The sequence below is a fragment of the Lethenteron reissneri genome, chromosome 31 (genome assembly GCF_015708825.2).
Source record: "Lethenteron reissneri isolate LAM-NWPU_2019-01 chromosome 31, ASM1570882v1, whole genome shotgun sequence".
Taxonomy (NCBI): Eukaryota; Metazoa; Chordata; class Hyperoartia; order Petromyzontiformes; family Petromyzontidae; genus Lethenteron; species Lethenteron reissneri.
In genome coordinates this window covers 10,280,154-10,303,776 of record NC_083809.1, presented here as the reverse complement: position 1 = coordinate 10,303,776, position 23,623 = coordinate 10,280,154, and the positions used below count along the sequence as shown (strand labels likewise).

Here is a 23,623-nt window from a genome sequence, read left to right as displayed (position 1 = left end):
CATTGTATATAATTGGTTTGTTTCACCTCGCAGCCACTAGAGGCACTACTACTCTCCATAAAGTAAGAGAAAAATAATTGGTCCTTGAATCTATAACGACCTTGAATCACCACGGCCCATCATATTGTCAGGAGAGTTATTGTTCCAGACCGACCATTTTGCTGATGGCGGCAGCAGCGTCACTGATGAACGGCACAAGGAAGGGGAGGCGGTGTTGGCCTGTAACGACGTCACTGCCCACGCCCCGCTCGCAGCCCGGAGCGGTTCATGATATAATGAATCGCTCCGGGCTGCGAGCGCCAACTTCCAATTTGCTAACATCCCCGACCTAACAATCAGCCGGCAGTTTATCGGCGGTGATTAATATGCCAGCGCTCGATTCAGAGCAGCACCCTTACGGCCATGCTCTACGTGCCAAGTGCAGTTTATGTTAAAATAAATTAAAGAACTGTTCGAGTGACGTTTATACCCTTACAGTTTCTGCTGCCCAGGATTTAAATTATTTTTTTATTTGAAGCTTAACTTTTTTTTTTAGCAACGGCACTTGCAGTCACTGATGGAGCAGCAGGAGACGCCGTGGGGCCTGGGCGCGCACCTCCCGCTGACGCGTGCACGCTCTTCGCCGGCGCACTACCCCTCTCCCCTGCCTCCTGAGCCCAACCGGCCGTCCTTCTCCACTGGCACGTAGTGGCACACGCCGCTTAACCAGCACACACGCTTTCTACAAATTCATGGTGGCGAGATGTCTACTGGGCGTACGTGAAAAACTGGACATCTGCGAGAAAGAGCTTTATAGCGCATCGGATTCCTCCAGTATAAATAATCATTCCGATTCAGACCTCGCCCGGTGTATAGGAAGACGTGGGTTCGATCCCGTCCCTGACGCCTTGTCTATATTTGCAGTTTGCATGTCTCTGTCCCCATTATTTCCCGTGGATTTTTCTCCGGGTCCTCCGATTTTTCACTCCACCTTTAGAAACACGCATTTAGAGTATTTGGCTGCTATACATTTCCACGTGATAAGCCACTTCGTTGAGCTATCATTTATAGCCTGGTCGCTTCTGAACAAATTCTATTTAACTCGGTGGACCTTACTTGGTAAAATAAAAAATAGTTAATAGTTAATTTAACACGTAGGCTTTCGCGACCAATATTATTCATAATATAGGTTTTTGGGTCAGATAGCGTTATTTATAAATGTGTTGTAACCCTCCACCACCCGACACGGCCAAACAGTAAAAAATGTGTTACGTTTTTCAAAGGACAAAATTATTCACATCTTTAGCCCACCGGTGTGTTGGAAGAGAGAATCAGCAGCATTTTAAAATTTGAGTAGCACGACGCTTCGCTGGTAATTACAATCAGCTTCATCGGGCAAGAATGGTGAAGCTCTTCTGTTGCTCCCGGACTTAAATAGAGCAGCAGCAGGGTGACATCATCATTTAATTCAATCTGGTGCAGTGATTCGAGGCAAGGAGGGGGGGGGGGTATTGTAATTATATAGATTGGTAATCATTCAATTGTTATTCATTGGTATTTGTTTCCCATAAGGAATTGTAATTGTATTTATTTAATAATACTCTTCCAGGCTGCACTAAGCCTGTAGCTGTCAGAGCGATTGAAGTTATTTCTGTTTCTCTCAATTTCAATGGATTCTGTAATTAGTCTTGGCCAGTAATAATTAGTTTTACATAATACTTCAACGTTATCAAAATCAATTGAGTGTCCTTGTTGACAAGCATGCTTTACCACTGCCAACAGTTGTGTTTGAGATAATTTAATGTTTCTTTGGTGTTCTTTTAGTCTTACGCTGATGCTGCGTCCCGTCTGTCCAATATAGCATCTGCCACATAAACAGTTAATCCGATATACACCTTCTGTTGATAAAAACGTGACACATTTTTTACTGTTTTGCCATGTCGGGTGGTGGAGGGTTACGACACATTTATAAATAACGCGATCTGACCCAAAAACCTATATTATGAGTTCATAGCTAATATAGTTACGTATGTGCATGCACTTGTGTGCATGCGTGTGGTGTAATGATCAACGCTCAGCTTGAGGCATGTCAGAACTTTTCTTGGCCTTCTCCCTTAGGTTGACTCAACCATAAATGAGTTTCCGGTGCCACGTGTGATCGTGAGTGCTCGGGAGAAAAAAGTGGTGGGGCATTGTTTCTGGTCACAACACCCTGCCATGTACCGTTCCGGCTCGAATATGTTCTCTGTAACGGAACTTTTTCGAAGGGTTCAAATCGATATGCGTGGGATCTTTGTTATTTTTGCATATATTTGTGCGTGTGATGCATTCTCAAAAGTGCACAGAGTCTGGATCACACGCATTGTGGTGCTATCACTGCAACTTAGTGGTGAATGTTGAATGAATGTTGCACGTAGGAGTGGGCATTTACAGGATTATCATGCATTTGTACAGCTCTTTGCCAATCCACTGCTCGATGCGGCCCTCTATATACAGCATGTGGGTTATTTAACCACCAGTGTGGGTTGGTGATGTGGGAGCGTAGGACCGTACAACAAAGGATTTTGGTGCACCGACCTCTTTGCACACAATGTAGCCCTGCTGTAGCATAGTATTACGCGTGATGGTTGCCCATCCAATTCCTCTTCATGCTCGAACCCACTTGGCTTTTGTGATACAACAAGATGGGATGCGTTCCGGTTGACGTGCTTACACGCACGAGTGCAGTCCAATCGATCACCCTTGGTGCCGTTCACCAAGTGACACCGTGTGCGGTGCAGGCGTCGTGTACGACACCCTGATGGTGCGGCACCAGTGCAGCTGCGGCGACGACAGCAACCACCCCGAGCACGCGGGGCGCATAATGGCGATCTGGGCGCGCCTGCAGCAGACGGGGCTGCTCAGCAAGTGCGAGGTGAGACCCCCCCCCCCGCGCCACTGGCAGGATGGCTCTTGTAGTCTCCGCACCCCCCACCCCCGTGATCCAAGCCTGACCCCCGAATCGGGGGAGCCATTTTCTCGGCACAGGAGTTTCGTTCTGCGTTGTCCCCATTCAACTGCGTTGTCCCCGTGTCGATCCACGCGCTAACCACCTCTCGCCGCATGTTAACCCTTTCCCATTCCGGTGACGTACGTCTACGTCATCAAAACAAAACCGGAATAAAAATAAAATTATTTGTTTTGGTACCGAGGCTCCCACAAAGCCATGCGGGAGGGCGTGTGGCACAGTTTAGCGCCAGCTGTCACAGAGTGCGGTCGTGTCGCTACGGTTTTCTGCGGTGAGTACAGTCGAATGTCTTTAAAAACAGCAGCGCTAGGCATCTAAATAAAATTAACGCTAACCGTTTGCGAGTGCCGTGATTCAGCAGTCAACGGGACCCAACTTTCAACTTGCAGAGGTCTCAGAACGGAAAAGGGTGAATATGGGCTTTGTGCTTTGGGCAAAAAATGTCCTAATATGATCGGGCGATTGTCGTGCTGCGTTGTTTATTTGGTGTTTATTACGTGTGTGATGGTGCATCTCTTCACCGGGTAAGATGTGTTAATTAACTGACGATGTATGCATTAAATCGTGCATGTAACCATCGATTGTGTGCAAATGTGTGCATTTTATATGCTGATGTTACAATCAGTGTAAAAGTACAGACAATACTCTAAATGGGAAATAGCATAGGAAAACAGGCAAAGCGACCAAAAATAAACGATACAAAATGAGATGGTGAGATCAATATGAAAAAAAAATACATGATTGAATCACTATGTGGATTAAGTGTTACATGCTAGGCACTTATATGGTCAAATTATGTGCTTAAGTGCCTTTGTAATGGTGCTATCCCTACTATGTGCCAAGAGTCCCCTTGTAATGAACATGAATATGTTTCACTGTGGTTATAAATAGAGGTAATGATGAGTGAAGGAGAGCTAGGAGCTGGTTGGTGCTGGTTCACAGCGCTGTCTGGCAGCGTCCCTTAGTCTGTGTCTCTGTGGGGCATGATCCTGTGCTTGGCTGTAGCCCTATAATTACGTCATCGAGACAACTGAGTGTGGGGCTGAGTCCCCATTGCAGAGTTGGGCACCCTGTGGCGCGTTTGCCAGACTCAGCACTCGACTTCATGTGCCCGTTATTTAATTTTATTCGGCGCGTGACCACCTTAGCCCTATCACTACGAAGCCGCCCGCACTATATTTATTCGTCTTGGCAAGCTTCTTAGCCGCACGAATCGGATACTAGAGGGCAATATATTTGACCTGAGAACAACACTGTTTTCTCATTTTAGCATGCCAAGTCACTGTCTGTCACTGCAAGGGTCCCTAGCAGAGACAGAAAGGACCGGATGTGTGTGTCTGCGCAAATGTGCGGCCTGCCGTAGGCATTTTAAAAGTCCTATTCGGGGGCTCAGAAATAAGGCTCCCAACGTCCATCCCGTGCGGATCCACGGCCGTCATCAACGGCCGGTGTGCGCGTGCAGGTGATCGCGGGGCGCAAGGCCTCGCTCAAGGACATCCAGACGGTGCACTCGGAGCTCCACGTGCTGCGTTACGGCACCAACCCCCTCAACCGCCAGAAACTGGACACGCAGGGGCTGCTCGGTAACGTAACGAGGAGGGGGGGGGGGGGCTCTCGGGCGCCGGTCCCCGCCGCCACCGGCTACCAGAGCACACGCAGGGGACGCCCCACAGCTTCTTCTTCTCGTTTCTCCCGTGGAAAGGAGTCAAATTATACAGCGGCCAACCAACGTCTGTCCCCGTTAGCCAAGCGAGCCACTTATAAAGAAAGGATGTCCATGGAGCTTCCTAAAATAATCTGGGCAGTCGGCTTGACAGAGTGTGTGGTATGAGGCCGATAACGATTAACTTTGCCTCATCGTTCACGCTCTGTACTGCAAGACTCGAGAGCTCAAAATCCACCCTTCCCGTTCCACCCGATTCCGAATTTCTGGTGTGTTTTTTGTTATTAAATCTAATGTCGAATGCTCACCACTAACTTATTGGCATTCCTGATGGGGATTAGGGTTACATTAAGTCTGAACGTCTTGTCATTAGCCTTCGATTAAATATAAAACGAGAGAAGTGATCTGCCACCGTTGTTCTTAATGCCCCAGGGCTCTCGCCATTCGGGGAAAAAGCGACGTCTTGGCCCCGACGTGTCGCGCTTGGCAAGAGCTGTGGCGGTGATCCCCCGTGTGATGGGAGCGCGCGTGTGTGTGCATTGTGTTACAGACGCTCAGCCGACACAGCTCATGCTGCTGCGGTGCGGGGGCGTTGGGGTGAGTGGTGAAGTGCACTGCAGGAGGAGCGCTTCACGCGGGACTCGCTCACCTGCTGCACGCTCTGTTCTCACCCCGAGTGTCGATGCCATCGGATAAAATGCACTTAACCCTTGCAACACGCTTTGTGATAAGTATTATGTAATTGTATTCACGGAGATAAACGTTTCATATTTTTTTTACACTTATAGGTTACAAACAGAAGGTAGCATACACAGAACTATGCACATGTGTATGTTGAACTTCTTTCGCATCGTACGTAGCCAACCGTGCTGATTGAAGGTGCGTAGGGAAGGACAATAAGCTAAACACAAAGAGCAGTTCTGAAGATATTAATTTTCTATTTAGAAAACAAATATTTTTAAGTTTATGTAAAGCCGTTATGAGACAATAATGAGACGAGAAATTAGGGAACACAAAAAAAAAACGTATTGAAGATGTCATCGTGAGCAATGATGGGGCCATTGATTGTTACTTCACGAAGAGTAGCCCCCAGAGCAGCGCTTCTCAAACTGTTTCACTCCACGGCACGCTTCCGAGCTCGCTCGAGCTTCGCCGCACGCCGATCCATAAAACCACCGTGGGCCTGGGTTGGTGGGTGGGGGTGGTGGGGTATGGTGGGTGGGTTGGGGTGTGGTGGGTGGGTTGGGGTGGGTGAGTTGGGGTGTGGTGGGTGGGTTGGGGTGTGGTGGGTGGGTTGGGGTGTGGTGGGTGGGTGGGTTGGGGTGTGGTGGGTGGGTGGGTTGGGGTGTGGTGGGTGGGTGGATTGGGGTGTGATGGGTGGGTGGGTTGGCATGTGGTGGGTGGGTGGGTGGATGGGGCGGGGTGTGGTGGGTGGGGTTATGGGGTTGGTGGGGTGGGATGGGGTGAAGTGGGGTGGGCGTCCAAGGGTGGGGGCCAACGGCTGGCAGGCATAATGCGCCAATGAAGAGGGGAGGGTGGCAGGTGGGGGTGGTGAGCAGGCGTGGATTGGTCACTGAACGGCAAGGAGGAGCGTTCGTCTGTCTCGCGTTTGCGAACAGTGAGGATGTTTCGTAGAATTCCGAAAATACCACGGCACACCTGGGATTCTTGCGAAGCGCTGCCCTGAGGTGAGGGCAGCCGCCACAGTAGAGATGTATCCACAATTCTAGTATGGTGGAGGAATCCTGTGCAGATCTCTCTCACTAAATAACATCATATAACCCAGCGGTCCCCAACCTTTTTGGCACCAGGGACCGGTTTCGTGGAAGACAATTTTTTCACGGATGGTGGGGGGGGGGGTCATCATTGGGTCTTTCTCCCTTTTCAAAGAAGCTCTCCAGCGACGTTTGGTTTTCACTAATTTTGGCTCTGGTTAACTTGTGGGCTGACCAACACTGTGACTGAGACTAGTGCGCAGTGTGGGAAAGAGGCACGGACGGAAGTGCTAAATAATAAAATAATGGGACGGTCCACGCGCGGACTCACCGCTCTCACCTCCTGCTGCTGTGCGGCCCGGTTCCTAACGGGCCGCAGACCGGTACCGGTCCGCGGCCCGGGGGTTGGGGACCCCTGATATAACCCAGGAAATAAATAGTATCTCAAATGAGCACGACGATGTTTCAGAGCTCGCACCTAATGTGGGTAACCACTGCCCTTAGCAGTAGGAAAGATGGCAACGCTCCCAGCACAGATGGTATAATTTAGAGGCCAATAAACCATGCAACTGAGCTGAAATTTGTTTTCTACCATTGGCCATATACATACATACCAGCTAATAGATTCTCAAATGAATATATCAAACACCACTCATTATGTACTCAGGTTGTAAATGTTCTGGATTTGCTCTCCAACACACCGGTTTGCTGTACTCGTAACGAATTGGCATGTTCTCTTTATGTGACAAATCTTACTAATTGGCTGTATCGGGTGGTGGCGGGTTTAACGACGCATTTATATTTACGCGACCTAAACCAAAAATCCTATATTATGGGACCACTCGCTATGCCTAGCTTTTGTGGACTATGAAAATGCATTTGATTCAGTAGAGACTGGTGCATTCAATCAGAGTCTTAATAAAATATATAAATCTAGAAATTATCAAAACCATATATAAAGTTGGCACAGCTACGCTGAGGTCACTTGGAGTTGCAGCCAACAGGAGGGATCAAGCCCAAGTGGATGATCACTTGTGTGAGTGCACGATGATGGATCGTGGCAACGCGGGACCACACAGAGTGGGGCTGACATTGGGAGGGGGAGGCCTTCACTCCTGCAATTGGCTCGAGCAGTGGGTCCCCAACCTTTTAGAAATGCGCGTTTGGCTGCTATGAATGTCCACGTGATGATACGCCACTTTGTTAAGCTATCATTTGTGATAGCCAGGTCGCTTCTGAAAAAGAGCTATATAGCTCAGTGGGCCTTACCTGGTGAAATAGTTTCTGAGGCTCACTGTAAAACCTAAAAACTCTTTTTCCGGGCCATCTTGCACCATCAATATTTTTGTTTGTTAATTAAAACTACTCTAAATCGTAGTCACTGCAATCATTCCATTGGCCACATTCCCCCAGGTCCTTGCAGATCGTCAGTGTTTTGTGGATCTGGGCTAGAAAATGTCTTGGCACACAGCTCACGACGACTGTCAAGAGTCTTGGCACACAGCTCACGATGACTGTCAAAAGTCTTGGCACACAGCTCACCCGTACGTGGACGTACCTTGCAGGTCGACAGCGACACGTACTGGAGCGACGCTCATTCGGGCAGCGCAGCACGCATGGCGGCCGGCTCCGTCACCACGCTCGCCTTCCACGTCGCGTCGGGGCAACTCAAGGTGCCGGCCAGCGCCTCTAGACAAGCAACTGTGGCACTCCTCTAATTTGACCGCAGTGTGCAAGATGCCTTCTTCGTTCAGCGGTGTTGACAAAGGGATAAAAAAATAAGGCACCGTTAACGTTCAGTTTTTTTTTTATAAATCGTAGGAGTAAGGAATGGTACAAAAGTGTTAAGTGGTTTTGTTCTCGAAGCCTGAGTTTGGGAGTGAATTAATGACGAGGTCTAACCGGTTATCATACAGTAGAGTTCCTCTACCTGGAGGTGAAATCACCATAATGATTTGGCATCAGAAGAGAAGAACAGCTCAACTGGAGAGAAAGCAAAAGTGATTGGATAATATTTAATTTTGTTGTCATGCCCCCTGTCATTCGCCTGCAATCCGATTGGACCTGTTGGTTAATACATTATTGAAATAGTAAAAATAATAATAATTGCGTAACGTTCCAACAAACGACTGTGTTGTAACAGCAGGTGTCTCTTGTGTCCTCTAGAATGGCTTTGCAATTGTCCGCCCGCCCGGCCATCACGCCGAGGAGTCTGCCGTGATGTGAGTTGCAGTGCACATGCCAGATGGTTAAGAGCCAGTGGCGTGGTTTGGTCATTGTTTTTGTTGTTATTAGTAAAATCGGTATTATGCCTGTTCGCTTCGGTAAAGCCTCACTCAAGACTATTTTTGAGGAAGGTCCTGCCATGCGTGTGCGATAGGGTCCAATGCTACGATATGTCATCCCAATTGAGTAATTTATAGATACATTTTCAGCATTATGTTTTGGCTAATACTAGTTACAATGTTTTTAGAAAGTTACGTGTGTATGACTAAATCACCCAGAATGCACCCAATCTCATGATGAACTAAGCTAGGCAGGTTTGATAATTTTTTGTTTTTTGAAGAGGTGACAACCTCACACGAAACATGTTCTTTGGCTCTGGAGCTACATGGTGGACAGCAGAGGGCAGTGGAGCATAATCCATTGTTGTACAATACTCCTATACCCCCACATCTATGCTCCCTGCATTCACCAACACACACTGACCACCAGGACCTACGCGGTGTTGTGAGGCCCGTCAGGGTATTGACAAAGGGCTGTACGTGTGCAATCGACGGAGTGTGCTTGCAGCACATGCCATTCCTAGACAATTTCAATGTGTCATCCCAATTGACAGTTGCAATCGACAAAGACAACAGTCCCTGCTGTAGCTGGCACTCTTGGTCACCTAACCACAGACGCCTCCTGCGTTGTATGCTCGTGCGAGTCGGTGAATGCTTGCTGGTGAGATTGAGGAGGGTGTGTGTGGTCGGCAGGGTGGTGCACTTGTGCAGGCCGTGTGTCTCTGGAGCTGAGCGTGTGCGCTCCCTCGCTCCCCACCCTACGCTCTAGGGGTTTCTGCGTCTTCAATTCGGTGGCGATCGCAGCAAAGTTGCTCCAGCAGGAGCTGCATGTGCGCAGGATCCTCATCGTCGATCTGGTGAGCTTGCCTTGCGGCCGCACTTTCTAGCTGCATGCTGGATTTTTTTTGTTTCCTATGGATGTTTATTGCATTCCACTTTATATCCCGATTGTGCCATCAGCTTTCACGTGATGAGTTGAACATGTGGGAGCTCTCGCACAGAAGTGTGCAACCCTTCGTGTTAGAGAACGGCTCGCGGATGTGGATATCACAGCTACCTCTGAGATCCCTTCAAGTAACCTCCTGACCTTGCAATAGTGGGCAGCGCTTTCTCACCTGCTCTGCCACTGAGAGAAATGTTGGATGTTTTCAATTCTCAGCACTCGAATTTTGCCGAATTAGGTGCAGAACCAATTAAGTGTGACTGGTGACCAGGATGAAATAATCAACTCGCTACGCTTGAGAATCTGGTATAATCACCGCACTCGAAGGCAAGATCTTCTGGCCACCTTGCATGGTCTTCTCGTTAACCTCCCTTGATAATTGCTTTGAGGTCACTGCATTGATCGGTTAAAGCATACTCTTAATGGTCTTGCCAATGGATCTTTATTGTCTGCAGTTGAATTGGACATCGGTCTGACCAGACAAGACAGTGGAGCAGAATGCCATTTTATATTCTGCCTTTCACGCAGTACTGAAGCCAATATTTCATGGAAGTCTGGTGCATTAAGACAGCCCGTTTCTTATTAACACAAACACGAAACAAAAACACATGCACGTTCTAGCTGTTCGTGGACCTCTCACTGTAACCGAGCATTTGTCCGTTCGGTTCACGTTGCGAGGACATACTGAGCCATGTCCTGCCTCCCCCCCCCGCCGCCGCCATGCCGTGCGCTGTGTTTGGCTTCACAGGATGTGCACCATGGTAACGGCACACAGCAGGCGTTCTACAACGACCCCAGGGTCCTCTATCTTTCCCTCCATCGCTATGACAACGGAAACTTCTTCCCCGGCAGCGGGGCGTCCAGCGAGGTGAGGGCGGACCGCCACACTGCCCGCTGCACGACGCGTTCGATTGGTCGGCGTGGGTTGAAACCCTGTTGGTGGATTCGCCGCGGTCCAGCTGGGCCCCGCTGATCGAGGGGTGGGGGCTGTGGTCACCGCGTGCGCGTGCAGGTGGGCGTGGGGCCGGGGGAGGGGTTCACAGTGAACGTGCCGTGGACCGGTGGGCTGGACCCCCCTATGGGCGACGCCGACTACCTCGCCGCCTTCCGGTGCGTCGCCGCGCAACTCTCTCCCTGCTGCCTCCTGCTGGTGCAATCGAGGCCATAAAACAATCCTACTGCTGCTGCTGCTGCTTAGGTTTTTTTTTTCGATCGAGCTGTGTAAGGCACTCCCAAGTATTTCGTGTTTAGCGCCGCATGTCGCTCGGTTCGACCGTCCTCCGTTTCACTGCACGTGTCGAGAGCTTCGTGAGGATGCCGAACTACTCCGCGCACTACCCGAAAATTGCATCGTAGGGCTACACGGCACAGTTGCGAAAAACTTACGCAGTGGTTTAGTTCTCACACTTGTTGTCAATTATGAGACAGTAATTGGTATTATGCAGACGTAACGCGGTAAAAGCCTGGGTAGCCGAATTCCGGCTAGCCATATTTGGCATTAAGCCTTCCAATAAAATTATTCTGGCGCAGCCTCCACGCAGTCTCCGCCCCCCTCCCCTCCACCACCTCCCCCCCGCCCCAGAAGCATGTGGCATATGGAAGCAGTCCCCGCGCCCCCCTCCCCAACTGTGCTTGACACAGATTTTAGCGTGTCGTACCTCCCTTACCACTCCACGTTAAACGAGAGCGTTAGAATGTAAAGCTCTGCTTTGTTTTCGCTCTTGACTCAGGCCTTAGGGAGACAGGAGGGCGCTCCGTGGGCACAGTTTGGCCCTGCCTAAAGGAAGCGGTAGCAGCCCCCGGTGTTCGTGTCGGTTCCTGTGCAGGACGGTGGTGATGCCCATCGCGGTGGAGTTTGAGCCGGACGTGGTGCTGGTCTCGGCCGGGTTCGATGCGCTGGATGGACACCCGCCGCAGCTCGGTGGTTACAAGCTCACCGCCTCCTGTGAGTAGCGCCTCCTCGCCACTCGGCGGGGAGCCGCGGCTCTCGGCGTCAACGTCGCGCAGCGAGCAAGACGTTCCACGATTGCACATCTTCCGTGCACACCGCCCCTTTCGTCGTCGATGCGCTACTGGATGAGGGCTCTCGGGAGTCGGGGAGGTTTATTTCGACATACTTGACCCCCGCTGGTCGGTGGCACGTTGGTGAAGGTGGAGAGCGTAGACGCTGGAGCGGAGCACAATGTAACGAGGGGCACCACGGTGGTGTAACGTGATCTTCCTCGCCTGGTATGCAGGAGGTCGTGGGTTCGATCCCGACCCTCACGCCTCTCTATATTTGAAATTTGCGCGTTCTCCCCGTGGTTGCGTGGATTTTTTTTCTTCCGAGTCCTCCGGTTTTTCCCTCCACATTTAGAAACATGCATTGAGATAATTTTGATTATTTTGCTACTATAAATGTCCAAACGATAAGCCACTTTGTTGTCGCTTCTGAAAAAAAAGTGAATACCTCGGTGGGCTTTGCCTGGTAGGATGGGGATGGTTTAGTTTTATTTGTATGCATTTGGGTGATCTGTTTACCTTTCTTGTACTGGGCACTGCTATCCTCCGCCCCTACAGCTTTATAGCTCATCGGATTCTTCCAGTATAAATAGATATTCTAATTCAATGTGTTTTGCTGCACCGCCCTCTCCTGATGACAACATAGTCCCGCAGCAGCCTATAGCACCTGTTGCATGCATGGCGGTTTTTCATCAAAGCACTATCCAGGCTCAACACTCTACTGAGCTTCCGAGATCTGACAATATCCAGGCACATTGCGTACTATTTCATCCTAGGCTTTTTACATGAATACGTAATGCAAATCAGAAGCAGCTATGCGATTCTATAAGGAGGCACCAACTCTGTACATCCTGGGCTGAAGATTTTCTTTAGAGAGACAGCAAAAGCATTTTCCCCCATGACCCATACAGCAAGGAGAGGCTCTTATCCAGCAGTGGATTGACAATGCATTCCATTAATAGTTATAATATGTATGCCGCCTCGTGTATGCAATGTGGACCCACATTAATGTCTGAAATACTTTTGAATCCTAAGACTAAGAAACCAACTCCAACATACGATTTTGGAAACCGTCTAGAATCGCTAATCCTGTGAGATTGTTGAGTGTGATCAGATGTGTATGTATATGAGTGATGAATATCTGAACCGTTCCTGGGCCTCTCTTAGGTCGATTCAGCCTCAAATGAGTACCTGGTGCGGTGTGTAAACGTCGCCACTGGGGAGACAAAGGTGGTCGGGCATGGTGATGGCCACCCACCCTCTCATGTGCCATGCCAGCCTTCATAGGTGCTCGCTAACAGCCCTTGCCCCAACAGTCTGTTCAGGCTATACAGGGGGATCTTTGTGTTGTGTATGTATTGGTATGTGAGTGGGCTTCTGCTAGGTCAACTCGGCCTTAAATAAACACCTTGTGCAGTGTGTAAACATCACCACTGGGGAGATTAAGGTGGCTGGGTGTGTGTATATATGGAATAGACGCTAAAAGCTCCTGACAGAAGTCTGTATGTCTACACGGGGAATTGTCGTGTGTGTTTATGGAACAGGCTTTGGGCATCTGGTTCGCCAGCTCATGAGCGTGGCCAACGGGCGGGTGGTGCTCTCCCTGGAAGGGGGCCACGAGTTGGGTGCGCTGTGCGACGGCACCGAGGCTTGCCTGCACGCCCTGCTGGGCGACCAGGTAACCTCCACCGCATCAGGCGCACGTCCGGGGACGCCTCTTTCGTACGGATACGGATTGAGAAGTGACCGCATAAATCGAAGTCCCAAGTCGCAAATCCAGCCAACGATGGCTTAAAGAGACTCAAATTGCGCACTTCAGGCGGTCAGTGTTCGAAGTGAACTACGACCTCTCAAAGGAATGGCGCCGCCCCCCGTGGTTCCCCCCCCCCCCCCCCCCGCCTGTGATCCGTGGATCAAACTAATCATTTGAGGCACCGGTGTATGGCAGCAAGAGCAATTTATGCGAATGCACTCGCAAGAGGTCACAGGTTTGGAACAACGGTGCTTCGCTGACTATGCGCGCTGATGAATGAGCGAATGCTTTAGAGGACAGCGAGTGTGGACCACTCGTGCACTCGGAGGTCGCTTGCAGTGGACACGAGTTCACACACAGACCTACAGACTCGCACAGAGACCCATAGACTCAGTCCTCAGACTAGCAGATGAACTCACAACGTGGGGCGCCGCAGTAGTGAGATGTTAACTACTTCGCTTGGTATACAGGAGGTCGTGGGTTCCATCCCGACCCTGACACCTTTGGAGTTTGCATGTTCCTCCCTGTGGTTTTCTCTCCGGGTCCTCTGGTTTTTCCCTCCACATTTAGAAACACACCATCAGCCACTTTGTTGAGCTGTCATTTGTGGCCAGGTCGCTTCTGAAAAAAAGCTACATAGCTCAGTGGGCCTTACGTGGTAAAATAAAGATAGTTTTAGTCGTTACTGTTTTCTGAGGTGTGCGGCAGTCGTATTTGGATGATCCTTTTAATTTTCCAGTTGTGGAATGGGTGGTTCCACCCTCTGTGGCCAACGCAGACACAATCTAGACGTCCACTCATTGCAGCACGGCGCTGCTCTGCAGTACGGAGCTCACCTCGCACACGCGTCGCTTTGTGTAACGCGTTGAATATTTTTGCTGTTGTTGTGGGAGACATTGTGGAAGCGACGATGGTAATGGAATTATTCCATTGCAGCTGGATCCCCTCCCAAAGGATGTTTTGGATCAGAGGCCTAATCAAAATGCGGCGGAGACTCTGGAGAAGGTCATCAACATTCAGGGTGAGTCAGTCTCGCGTCACAGCATTAGTGGCATCGCGGTTCTCGCCCAAGCGTGCATAAATACGAGACATGCGATGATTCACTCCCCGGTGTTTCGATTTATGTGTGTACGTATGTTGAACTTCTTTCGTAGCCAAGCGCACTAAAAAGATTCAGGGTTAATGATTCGGTTCAACGATCGATTTCTTCTGTTTTGTCTGTTTCTCATTATTTTGTCTTCTTTGTGCAGTTGTGTTGCTCCATTCGTGTGCAGCCCTTTTGTCAATCCACTGCTGGATACTGGCCCGCCCCACGCCATGTGGGTTATTGTACTCTCCTTCACCATGCTGCTCGGTGTGAGTTAGTGAAGGTGTGGAGTGTAGTCGCAGGAGCACAGAAGTGCAGTACAACAATGGATTTTGCTGCACTGCCTTCTGCTATGACCTCGCACAGCTTGTGCGTACTACTCGATTGTTGCACGCAAACGACTCGACAGCAAAAAGGCTTAATTGCAGCCTCGTCACCGAGCCCAGCCGTATCTGAGACGTCAGCGTCGCGTAACCCACGGGGGGTCCTCGCTGTGCCGTCCACTGCGCAGGCAAGTACTGGGCGAGCCTGCGGCGTGGCGTGAGCACCGTGCGCCTCTCGGCGCTCGAAGCTCAGCGCAGGGAGCGCGAGGAGGTGGAGACCGTGTCCGCCATGGCCTCCCTATCGGTCGCCGTGCGCAGCGACAACGGCACGCCGGAACGGAGGTGACCGCCGCCGGCACACAGACACACGCGGCGCGCACTCCTGGGATTAGGGGGACGTGCGACTCCCCCCCCCTCCACCCCGCAGGTCGCCCGATTCTGTTCTCCGTCAGCGCCGTACTGCACACCCCTCCCCCGGACGCGGCTGACTCTTACGTCGGTGGCGTTGGAACAGCCACAGGAATGTTTTTTTTTTCCTTCGCTAAAATGTAAAGAGGAAGAGGTCGGCCAACAAACCGGCTGGATAATGAACACCAGTGTCTCGGGAGAGAGATCGGCAATGGGCGTCTTGCAGGTCGTAAAAAAACGTCGCAGGACGCGGAGAGAGATAATTGCCAAAGCGTGGCTGGTGTCCCCACGACCTTGACGGTTAAGGGAGGGATGGCGCCGGTGATGGATTTTCGGAACACACTGTTCCTTCACCTAATTTATTTTTCCCATAATTGCATCATGACCTGAATCATGCATCAGCTTATTCAATGAGTAATTGCAAATCTAATGGGAGGAATTGTGCTTAAGCAGTTGCAAGGACAACTAATTCACCATCGTTGCTCGTTTACTCTCCAGATCCCTGGAGCCTATGGAAGAGGAGGCCGACTGAACGAGTTCCCCACAGGGGTGACGGCGCGTCGCGCGACGTCTCCGCGCCTCGCAGCACCGAACCCGGGTGGCTCGCAACTCCTAACCCGCCGCTCTCGCCAGCGGCTGTCCGAGGTCGACTACGATAACGGAACACTGCCGATGACGCACGTTTCAATGGGAAACGGGTCCCCTAAACACGTTCTTTCTGCGGTCGCCGCTCTCGACTGTGGTCTGCCCGTAGTCACGGCCTCGTGCGCGCGTGTGTGTGTCCGTGGGACAACCCGGCCAGCTCGCTGAGCCCAGAGCTGTTTAAACAACTTCGAGGTTGACTACAATAACGGAACACCGCCAATGACGCACGTTTAAATGGGAAATGGGTCCCATAAGCGGTACTCTCTGCGGTCGTCACTCTCGACCGTGGTCTGCCCGTAGTCACGGCCTCAGGCGCGCGTGCGTGTGTCCGTGGGACACCCGGCCAGTTCGCCGAGCCCAGAGCTGGAAAACCACCGCTGTGACCGTGACCGGCTGGGACCCGCGTGCCAGCCCTGGTGACGGCCGTCCGCTCCTCGGCATTCCCCGAGCGAAAGACGTTCGAAGGTCACCCTCGTCTTGAAGCCATCGCTAAAAGAAATCCAGCAATTTATGTTGTACATAGACGTGAAAATTTACATGATATATATTTTTAACGTTACTCTAAAATTATATTTCATATAAAGAACATAAACGCCAAATGTCGGACGTAAAGCACTAACGTGTGTATGCACGCGTAAATGCATATTCGCAGAGCGTCGACGTAGAAATCTCGATGATTCGTAGAGTCGTGAAATGGGTTGTTAGTGGGAGCCGTCGTCTATCGCTTATCGATGATGCTGGGGTCATGTCAGTCATTCGTCCGCTTGTAAATCCGTCGGCACATTTGCAAGGTGACGCTTTGGTACTCGTGCGCATTCAAATCGGACGTGGCCGGCTTTAACACGTGTCGTTAGCCAGCCAATCGTTGTATCTACCTGTGAGTGACAGCCAATCACACAAGTGAGCCTGCAGGAGACAGCCAACCAGTCGACTCCCAGGCGACGTGAACGTTCAAACGCTCGCCTCCCCCCCCACCCCCCGTTTTTTAGACCAGGTCTCAAGTGTCGCCGTATCGTCACCGCGACACTGCCAATGGGCTGTGGGGTCATGGGAGCGAGGATCCGCTTTGTTGTTTGGTTACCTTTATAGTATTGGCCTTCGTTCACGATGTTTTTCTGGGCCCTTGCGGTGGATTTACGGTGGAGTCCACCGTGCTGCTGTTTGAAGAGAAGCGGGCGAGCCATCGAATCGCACTCGTTGCCGGGTAAGCGTCGCGTGCGTGGCATCCACTTGAGGGTTGCCCTGCCCTAAACGCTTGCTCCTTTTATTTTTTTCCACATTTGCCTTGGCAGCACTTAAAGACTTTGCCGTTTTGTGTAGAGGTGCCTCTGAACGCAAATTAATCGCCGCGTTGCGGAGTCGCGAAACCGCTACACGGCACATGAGACAGTCGGGACCAGTAATCTGAAAAGCGCCGGTTTGTCGTTGACTCGTGCAGGATAGCGATGCAAGAAATAGCCACAAGATGCAGTTATTTTTCAAAATACTTCCCTGCCAATGGAGGTAGACTTCAAATCGGGAAATTAACGCGTGGACTTTCAATGTATGCACTAATCTAGGCAGTCCACGGCACACCTGCAAACAAGGCGATTTGTAAATTGTCTAGGAACGGGAAAGTGTGGCAATGTTCACAGGAAGTGATATTTTCAGCCGAGACAGACACGACAATTTCCATTGGCTGGGATTCAGTGCACACCGGTGCATCCATGGGGGCAGGTGGCTTCATAGCAGGCAGTGCGGAAAAAATACGTTTTACGTCCTTTTCCTGCGATTTGAATTGCGCTCGCAAGAGTTTGGAATCTTGAGAAATACCTGTGTCCCGTACGTCCTCGCCCTGCCGTCTGTGTGTGTGTTTGCTTGTGTACATAGACGGCGGCGCGTTGGAGTGTAAATAGGCGTGCCAGTGTATCCTGTAAGAGAGCCTCGGTTCACCATCGCGACTCCGTAGACATTGGGACCAGTGGCATCATAAATAATGACACTTTACGTACTTTACACCGGTGCTCCCACAGACAGGTGACTTGCCCAGGAGTATGACAAAGCACTAAACATACTTATTTCGTTGCCAAATTTGAAATGGCCTTTTGCGCCAAAAGATCCATTACAGGTTTTTAAGTGAACATGTCAATAGACTCTGCCAGACACCTGCTGGACATTAGCCGTGGCCATTTTTTTTTGGTTGTTTGAAGCCACATTCACTTGGCAAACAAGTTTAGTGCGGCTGTTTTCTTTGCGTATTCCTCATTCTTACACACACTGCTCACAGTTGGGGATGACCTGCCTGAAAAATGCTAACATTGTACAGGGAGGAGGGGAAAAAAAAGACTGGAGTTTTTGGTGCAGACGTGTTTTTTTCTTTGGAAGAGAAATATTCGGGAGAGTGTACGTGCGCCAGTCTCTTGCAAGCCCCCCCCCCCCCCGGACCCCCCTCCCCCCCGTCTAAACACGCGCAACACAGCTGCCAAACTCCGCAGAGTGCTGAGCACCCAGCGTTCAATATTGCCCGAGGGCGGACCCTTATCGGTTTGTGAAGTTCGTGTCAGTTTTCGGTTCTGTACGTGTGTGGCTAAGGTTAATTCGTTGCCTATGGTGAATGGGGAAAGATCTCGGGCTGTACGTGTGCGGAATGAAAATGCAGCCCTGGGTGGTGCGCGGTCCGACCGAATTACCCCGGCGTGTCGATTCACGAACAACGGAATGATGTACAGTTTTGTCTTACTTTTCATAATATATATTTTCATCGAATATGTAAACTAATATATTTTACGTAGAATACCTATATGGGAGAGACCTGGTTAATCCGCATTTTAGAGACATTTTTGATACGTGAACAGTGCAGATTGCAAATTCCAGATGCATGCTGTTGCTGTAACTCTGCCAAGCACGGAGCCAGGTGGATTTGTCGGCGCACGGCGATGGAATTCGTTGCCGCGCAAAAGCGGCGGCGACGGCGGCTAGAGCAGCAGCAGCGCCGCTGTTCAGCGCGTGGCCCCGATTACCATGCCGGCCGGTCCCTTCCTCGTTCTGTTGCGTCGCTTTCATGCCACTTGGCGGGCGGGCCGTGTGCGTTACGGCCGCCCGAGAGTGGCCCCCGATGCCTTTTGCTTTGATGAAGCAGAAAGGCGAAGCCCGCGTTAAGAGCGCCGAGCATCTGCGGATCGGTTGCCGAACGCGCGCTCGCCCGTTCAGCTTCCCCGGCGGGGTGGACAATGGACATCGGCGTGGAGGTTGGCCATACGCTCCGCAAATCGATCGCGTTCGGGCGACTTTGCCGACGTCTTATGGCCACAACCGGGAAGAGCCTGGCATGGTGCGCTTGTGCGCTGCCACTGTGTTTACTTTATCCGCGAGTGCATAATTTTTTGTTAAAGAAACTAACACATTCCATTGAACCATGTTTTGTTTTTCCATCGTATGGAAATATATCTAGAGAGGCCACGAGCGTTTACTCGGATCGTACGTCGGCACTTTGTAACCGTTAGAATCACATATCTGGGATTGGTGTGCTTCATGATAAGGCTTCAGTGTGGGTAATGTCCTCTAACGTGATGTAAGTCAATGCATTGTAAAGTCCCTACGAGGTGACCTTTATATTAAATGATTGTTAGCAGAGTTGATATAATATATCTGTCATTTAGATGAATGTGAAAAAGGTTATAAATTACACAGCCACATTTGCACATGTAATGAATATGTCCTGCACTACAGGAACATGTAACAGCATATCAGTGGAGCCAGTTATCGTTTGTTTGTTTTATATTTAACATACAAGTGTACGAGCCATAAAAGACTATCTTGTCTGCTTATTGAGAGAAATCGACCCCCAGAACCATACACGGCAGTGGCCATCAGCAGCAGCAGCGGAGTTGGAGCATGCAGTGTTGCTGTGCCTCTGGTTACCGCCACCATTCATCGATGCTCTTATAGGACACGCAGACACGCGTCTGCGAGGGTCATTCAAAACGTTCTTGTGCCGTCAATTTAGTCGAGTGGTCGGGAGGATTCGGCGTCAGATTATTTTCTTTTTGCCAGGCTAATCCACCCTGTTCCCTGCCCCCGCCCCCCCACGGCCTCATTCATAGCTCCATGTCGACCAGTCGCGTGTTACGGGAGTGATGTGCATTAGCTAAATGAAACGTGAATGTAGTGCGATTGGCGGACGAGGAACTCGTTTCGAGGTGGCGCGCTGTGGCCAGCAGTTTGGGGTGTGCTTCCGTGCAGAATCGTGGTACTTGAGACGATGACAAAATCCTCTATCCCTTCCTTACAAGGTTTTCGGCTTTTGAATGACCCTCGAGGATGCGTTGCGCGTGCGTCCCGTGCCTGTGCCTACGCTCGTGCATCCAGACGCAGCGTTTGGTCCCCCGCGTGGTGAACTCGAGCCAGTGAGGAATTTTCCGAGTACCGATGTGATGCGCGCGCGCTCGCGTGTGTGTGTGTGTGCGTGTGTGCGTGTGTGTGTGCGTGCGTGTGTGTGCGTGTGCGCCGTGCTGGTACCCGGTGAGCTGAATGTAATTTTAATCGAACAACTTTGTGGGCCACACGCGATGCCTCGCCGGCCTCATTTTCATCGGCGACACGTCGACTTAGAGCCAGTCCTGTGCGTAGTTAGACGATGATGTACTGACAGTGCAGATTGTTGGGTTTTTTTTTCTTCTCAATTGCTGTTCTGTGGTGAAAAGCATTGTGCTTTCTTAAGGGTCCATCGTTTTATTTCTTGGTAGGTTTTATTTTTCCCACGATACTGTACTGTTGTTTATTCGTGCGTTTCGGTAAGCGTGATGCTGTGATTAAAGATCTCTAGCTGTGCATTCATCTTAAGGTGGAACCATCGGGGCATTTGTATACACACACTTTTCTACTCTCGATGTCGATGAACATTTACAATGTATACTGTCGTGACGTTGTTTTACGAATGCAAATGTTTCGTTATGTTCGGGCAAGTACTGTTTTCTGATTGTTATTTTTTTCGCTCATGAAAACTCCGTACTTTTTTTTATACACATATATATAAAACGTAAACTTAACAGCAACGAAAAGCCTTTTTCAGCACATCACATCGTAGCCTTGTGCCGTCGCGCGATACACAGCTCCTGTGACAATGCTCTCCGCCTATTTATTTCCAAGATCAACTGTTTTCATCGTACGCGTTTGTTACACTGAGCGGGCGCAGAGGAGGGAGCCGGGTGGTCTCTCTCGTGTCTTGGCGCACAGCATTCCTTCGCGGCGCATTCCAGCGGGCTTCGCTCCTCCACAAAGCCCGTGCTTTATTGGGTTGTTGAAATGCTTACACATATCTGTGCGCCGCACACCGCAATGAAAACGTTACCGCTCCTCTGTAAAAGCAGTGCTGCCGCCACGTTAGCACCGCGGGGGTTTTTTTTTATTTTGGGGGAAGAGGAGGGAAAGGTGGGGTGGACGCGTTAATCGGTGCTTTGTTCATGGGCACGTTTATACCGGTCGCCGCTGCACGCACGAAGGGGAAGGAGTGAGCATGTGGGATAACGTCGGGGTTGTGGGATCGAGTCGGGACTACCGGATTTAGCCTCAGCACAACTTTTTTTTCGGAGCAGCGACGTTTCGCGCTGCCCCCCCTCCCCTACCCCTACCCCCGCGGTGTCAATTCCGAAAAGCCGACTTCACGGTTCAGGTGTTTCACACCATAGCCTTTCAGCTGTGCGTATACTTCCAGCGACATGCCACGAGTTCGTCGTGCAAATTCTAACGCCTGGAAACGAAAGGCAAAAAAGCACGTTCTTCAAATGAAGTGAACTCGCATCGATTACACTAACATCGGCGGTTTCGTTTGGCGAGGGCGCGAGCTCACATCGCAGACAGCAACGAGGTCCATTGGGGCCCATCTTTTGTCGAGGAGAAATGGCTTTGAAATATTTTTCTAACATCTCGTACTTATTTTTGTCATTTACGCCGGTGATGTGTGCGTTTTAATATTCGCGTCTTTTGCCGGGATTTCTTCGAGTAGCATACCTCCTTTGAACGTGAGCGGCATAGAATGGATCGAAGAGGCTTCAAATTGGGCGATGACGAAAACTACCTTGGGCCAGGTGGCGTTTGCGGTTGAGCGTCGTGTGACGGCCACTCGTTCCGCGCGCGGGGTCCTGTCACTCGACCCCGAGTCGCGAGGGATCCAGGATTTTGCGCGGAGCCTCGGTGCCGGGTGTTTGCAGCTGTGAGAGTGACTGTTAGAGGGCTGGTGGGGGGGGGGGTGCAGTTGTCCACCACTTTTTCACTCTAGTTGTGCCCGCATTGCTGTGCCAGAAGACCCCGGAGTTGCTTATCCCCCAACCGTGATTTTTGGCTGGAGGTTGTGCAGCTTGGAAGCGAGTGTGTGAGAGTGAGTATATTTAGAACGAGTGTGGGGGGGGGGGGGGAGTGGTGGCGTGGCGGTTAGCGCACTGCGCTACGAACCCAGCGGCCACCTGGGTTCAATTCCCGCTCACGGTCGACCCCAGTGACGATTATCTGAACCGGTCTTGGGCCTCGCCTAGGTCGACTCGGCCTCTAATGAGTACCTGGTGCGGTGTGTAGACATCGCCACTGGGGAGACGAAGGCGGCCGGGCGTGGTGCTGGCCACCCACCCCCTCGTGTGCCGTGCCGGCCTTCATAGGTGCTCGCTAGCAGCACTTGCCCCAACAGTCTGTTCAGGCAATGCGGGGGATCGTTGTCTTTGTTGTGTACGAGTGAGGGAGAGTGCATGCGTGAGTGACTGAGTTAGCGAACGAGTGTCCGATTGGTCGCCCCCCCCCCCCCCCTTGCTGTTACGATTCGTGGGGAGCTGGAGGTCGTCGGTGGTTGTTCGAGGACACGGAGAGGCGCGCGCGCGCGTGCGGACCCGGCCTCCTCGCCCGATCACTCAACGAATCCCACCGGCGCTCCCTTGGCGTGCGGCACGCAGTGCGGGCACTGAGTGGGGGCATCATCGGCGGCGGCGGCGAGAGGGCCCTGCGGTCACCGCCGCCGCGTGCCACTTGGCGTGGGTTTCATGTCCTTGTACGAGCGTCGTGTTCGAACACGTGCGCGTACACACACACACACGAACACAATACTAAATGAACAAGTTAGATATTTTATACTTACAGTTCTAAATAAAATAAATATATATCTGTGCTGTAACTCTCTGTCATGATTTGTGGATCGCGTTTTGCTGGTTTAGGTCAACGCAACAATTGATTTGTGTGGTGTTGGGCGAGCCCCTCGCGCCTGAAGCAGGCCTCTGACCCGGAGCGTTGTTTCACCGGCTGCCGGGTCGCGATGGAGAGGGTCGTGAGCGAAGGATCGAGGTGAAGGCCACTGACAGGGGCGCAGTAATTACATCGTTATCAGCTCTCGGGGGGTGCGGCAAATTCTCTGGTGGGGCACCAATATTTGATTAGCCTCGCACGGTCGCCCCCCCCCTAGGCTATTACAGATCGCGGCGGCTCTTGTCTAATCACATCGTTACGCTCACGGTCTCGAGCATGTAACGCTCTTCGCAAAATGTAGCCACTCCACCTCCGTGGTAACTCTTAGCAATATTAAGTTACTGCTCTCAATGAATTTCAATGAAACGTGGAACGTTAATGGAAGCATTTTCATGAGAAAAAAGTTTAAACGCTTTTCAATGAAGTTTGTGTTAATTTTTACACTTGTTGAAAACATCCCGTGGTGGTTGTCAAGGAGGCTCCAACTCGGACCTTTGGCCACCAGGGTGGGGGGGGGAGTCACCCCTTGCCGCCACGCGAGTTTTGCTCCTGGCCACGGGTCATCACTTGACCTCTTTTCCACGGCGTCCCGTGTTTGTCATATCCACCAC

The 23,623-nt window shown here is 51.0% G+C and overlaps 1 protein-coding gene across 2 annotated transcripts in view; it reads left to right on the top strand.

The window, feature by feature from the left end:
• The window catches only part of LOC133349778 (histone deacetylase 4-like), an 84,077-nt gene extending 61,139 nt beyond the window's left edge, over positions 1 to 22,938 (top strand). For both annotated transcript variants that reach the window (XM_061563507.1, XM_061563508.1), the window contains 14 exons: positions 536 to 680; positions 2,760 to 2,893; positions 4,449 to 4,569; positions 5,200 to 5,246; positions 7,930 to 8,037; positions 8,531 to 8,586; positions 9,419 to 9,506; positions 10,341 to 10,460; positions 10,605 to 10,702; positions 11,419 to 11,537; positions 13,138 to 13,271; positions 14,283 to 14,367; positions 14,945 to 15,098; positions 15,663 to 22,938. In XM_061563507.1, coding sequence (XP_061419491.1) covers positions 536 to 680; positions 2,760 to 2,893; positions 4,449 to 4,569; positions 5,200 to 5,246; positions 7,930 to 8,037; positions 8,531 to 8,586; positions 9,419 to 9,506; positions 10,341 to 10,460; positions 10,605 to 10,702; positions 11,419 to 11,537; positions 13,138 to 13,271; positions 14,283 to 14,367; positions 14,945 to 15,098; positions 15,663 to 15,696 — 1,443 coding nt within the window. In that variant the 3' untranslated portion in view covers positions 15,697 to 22,938. The remainder of the gene's footprint in view (positions 1 to 535; positions 681 to 2,759; positions 2,894 to 4,448; positions 4,570 to 5,199; positions 5,247 to 7,929; positions 8,038 to 8,530; positions 8,587 to 9,418; positions 9,507 to 10,340; positions 10,461 to 10,604; positions 10,703 to 11,418; positions 11,538 to 13,137; positions 13,272 to 14,282; positions 14,368 to 14,944; positions 15,099 to 15,662) is intronic.
• The last annotated feature ends 685 nt before the right edge of the window (positions 22,939 to 23,623 follow it).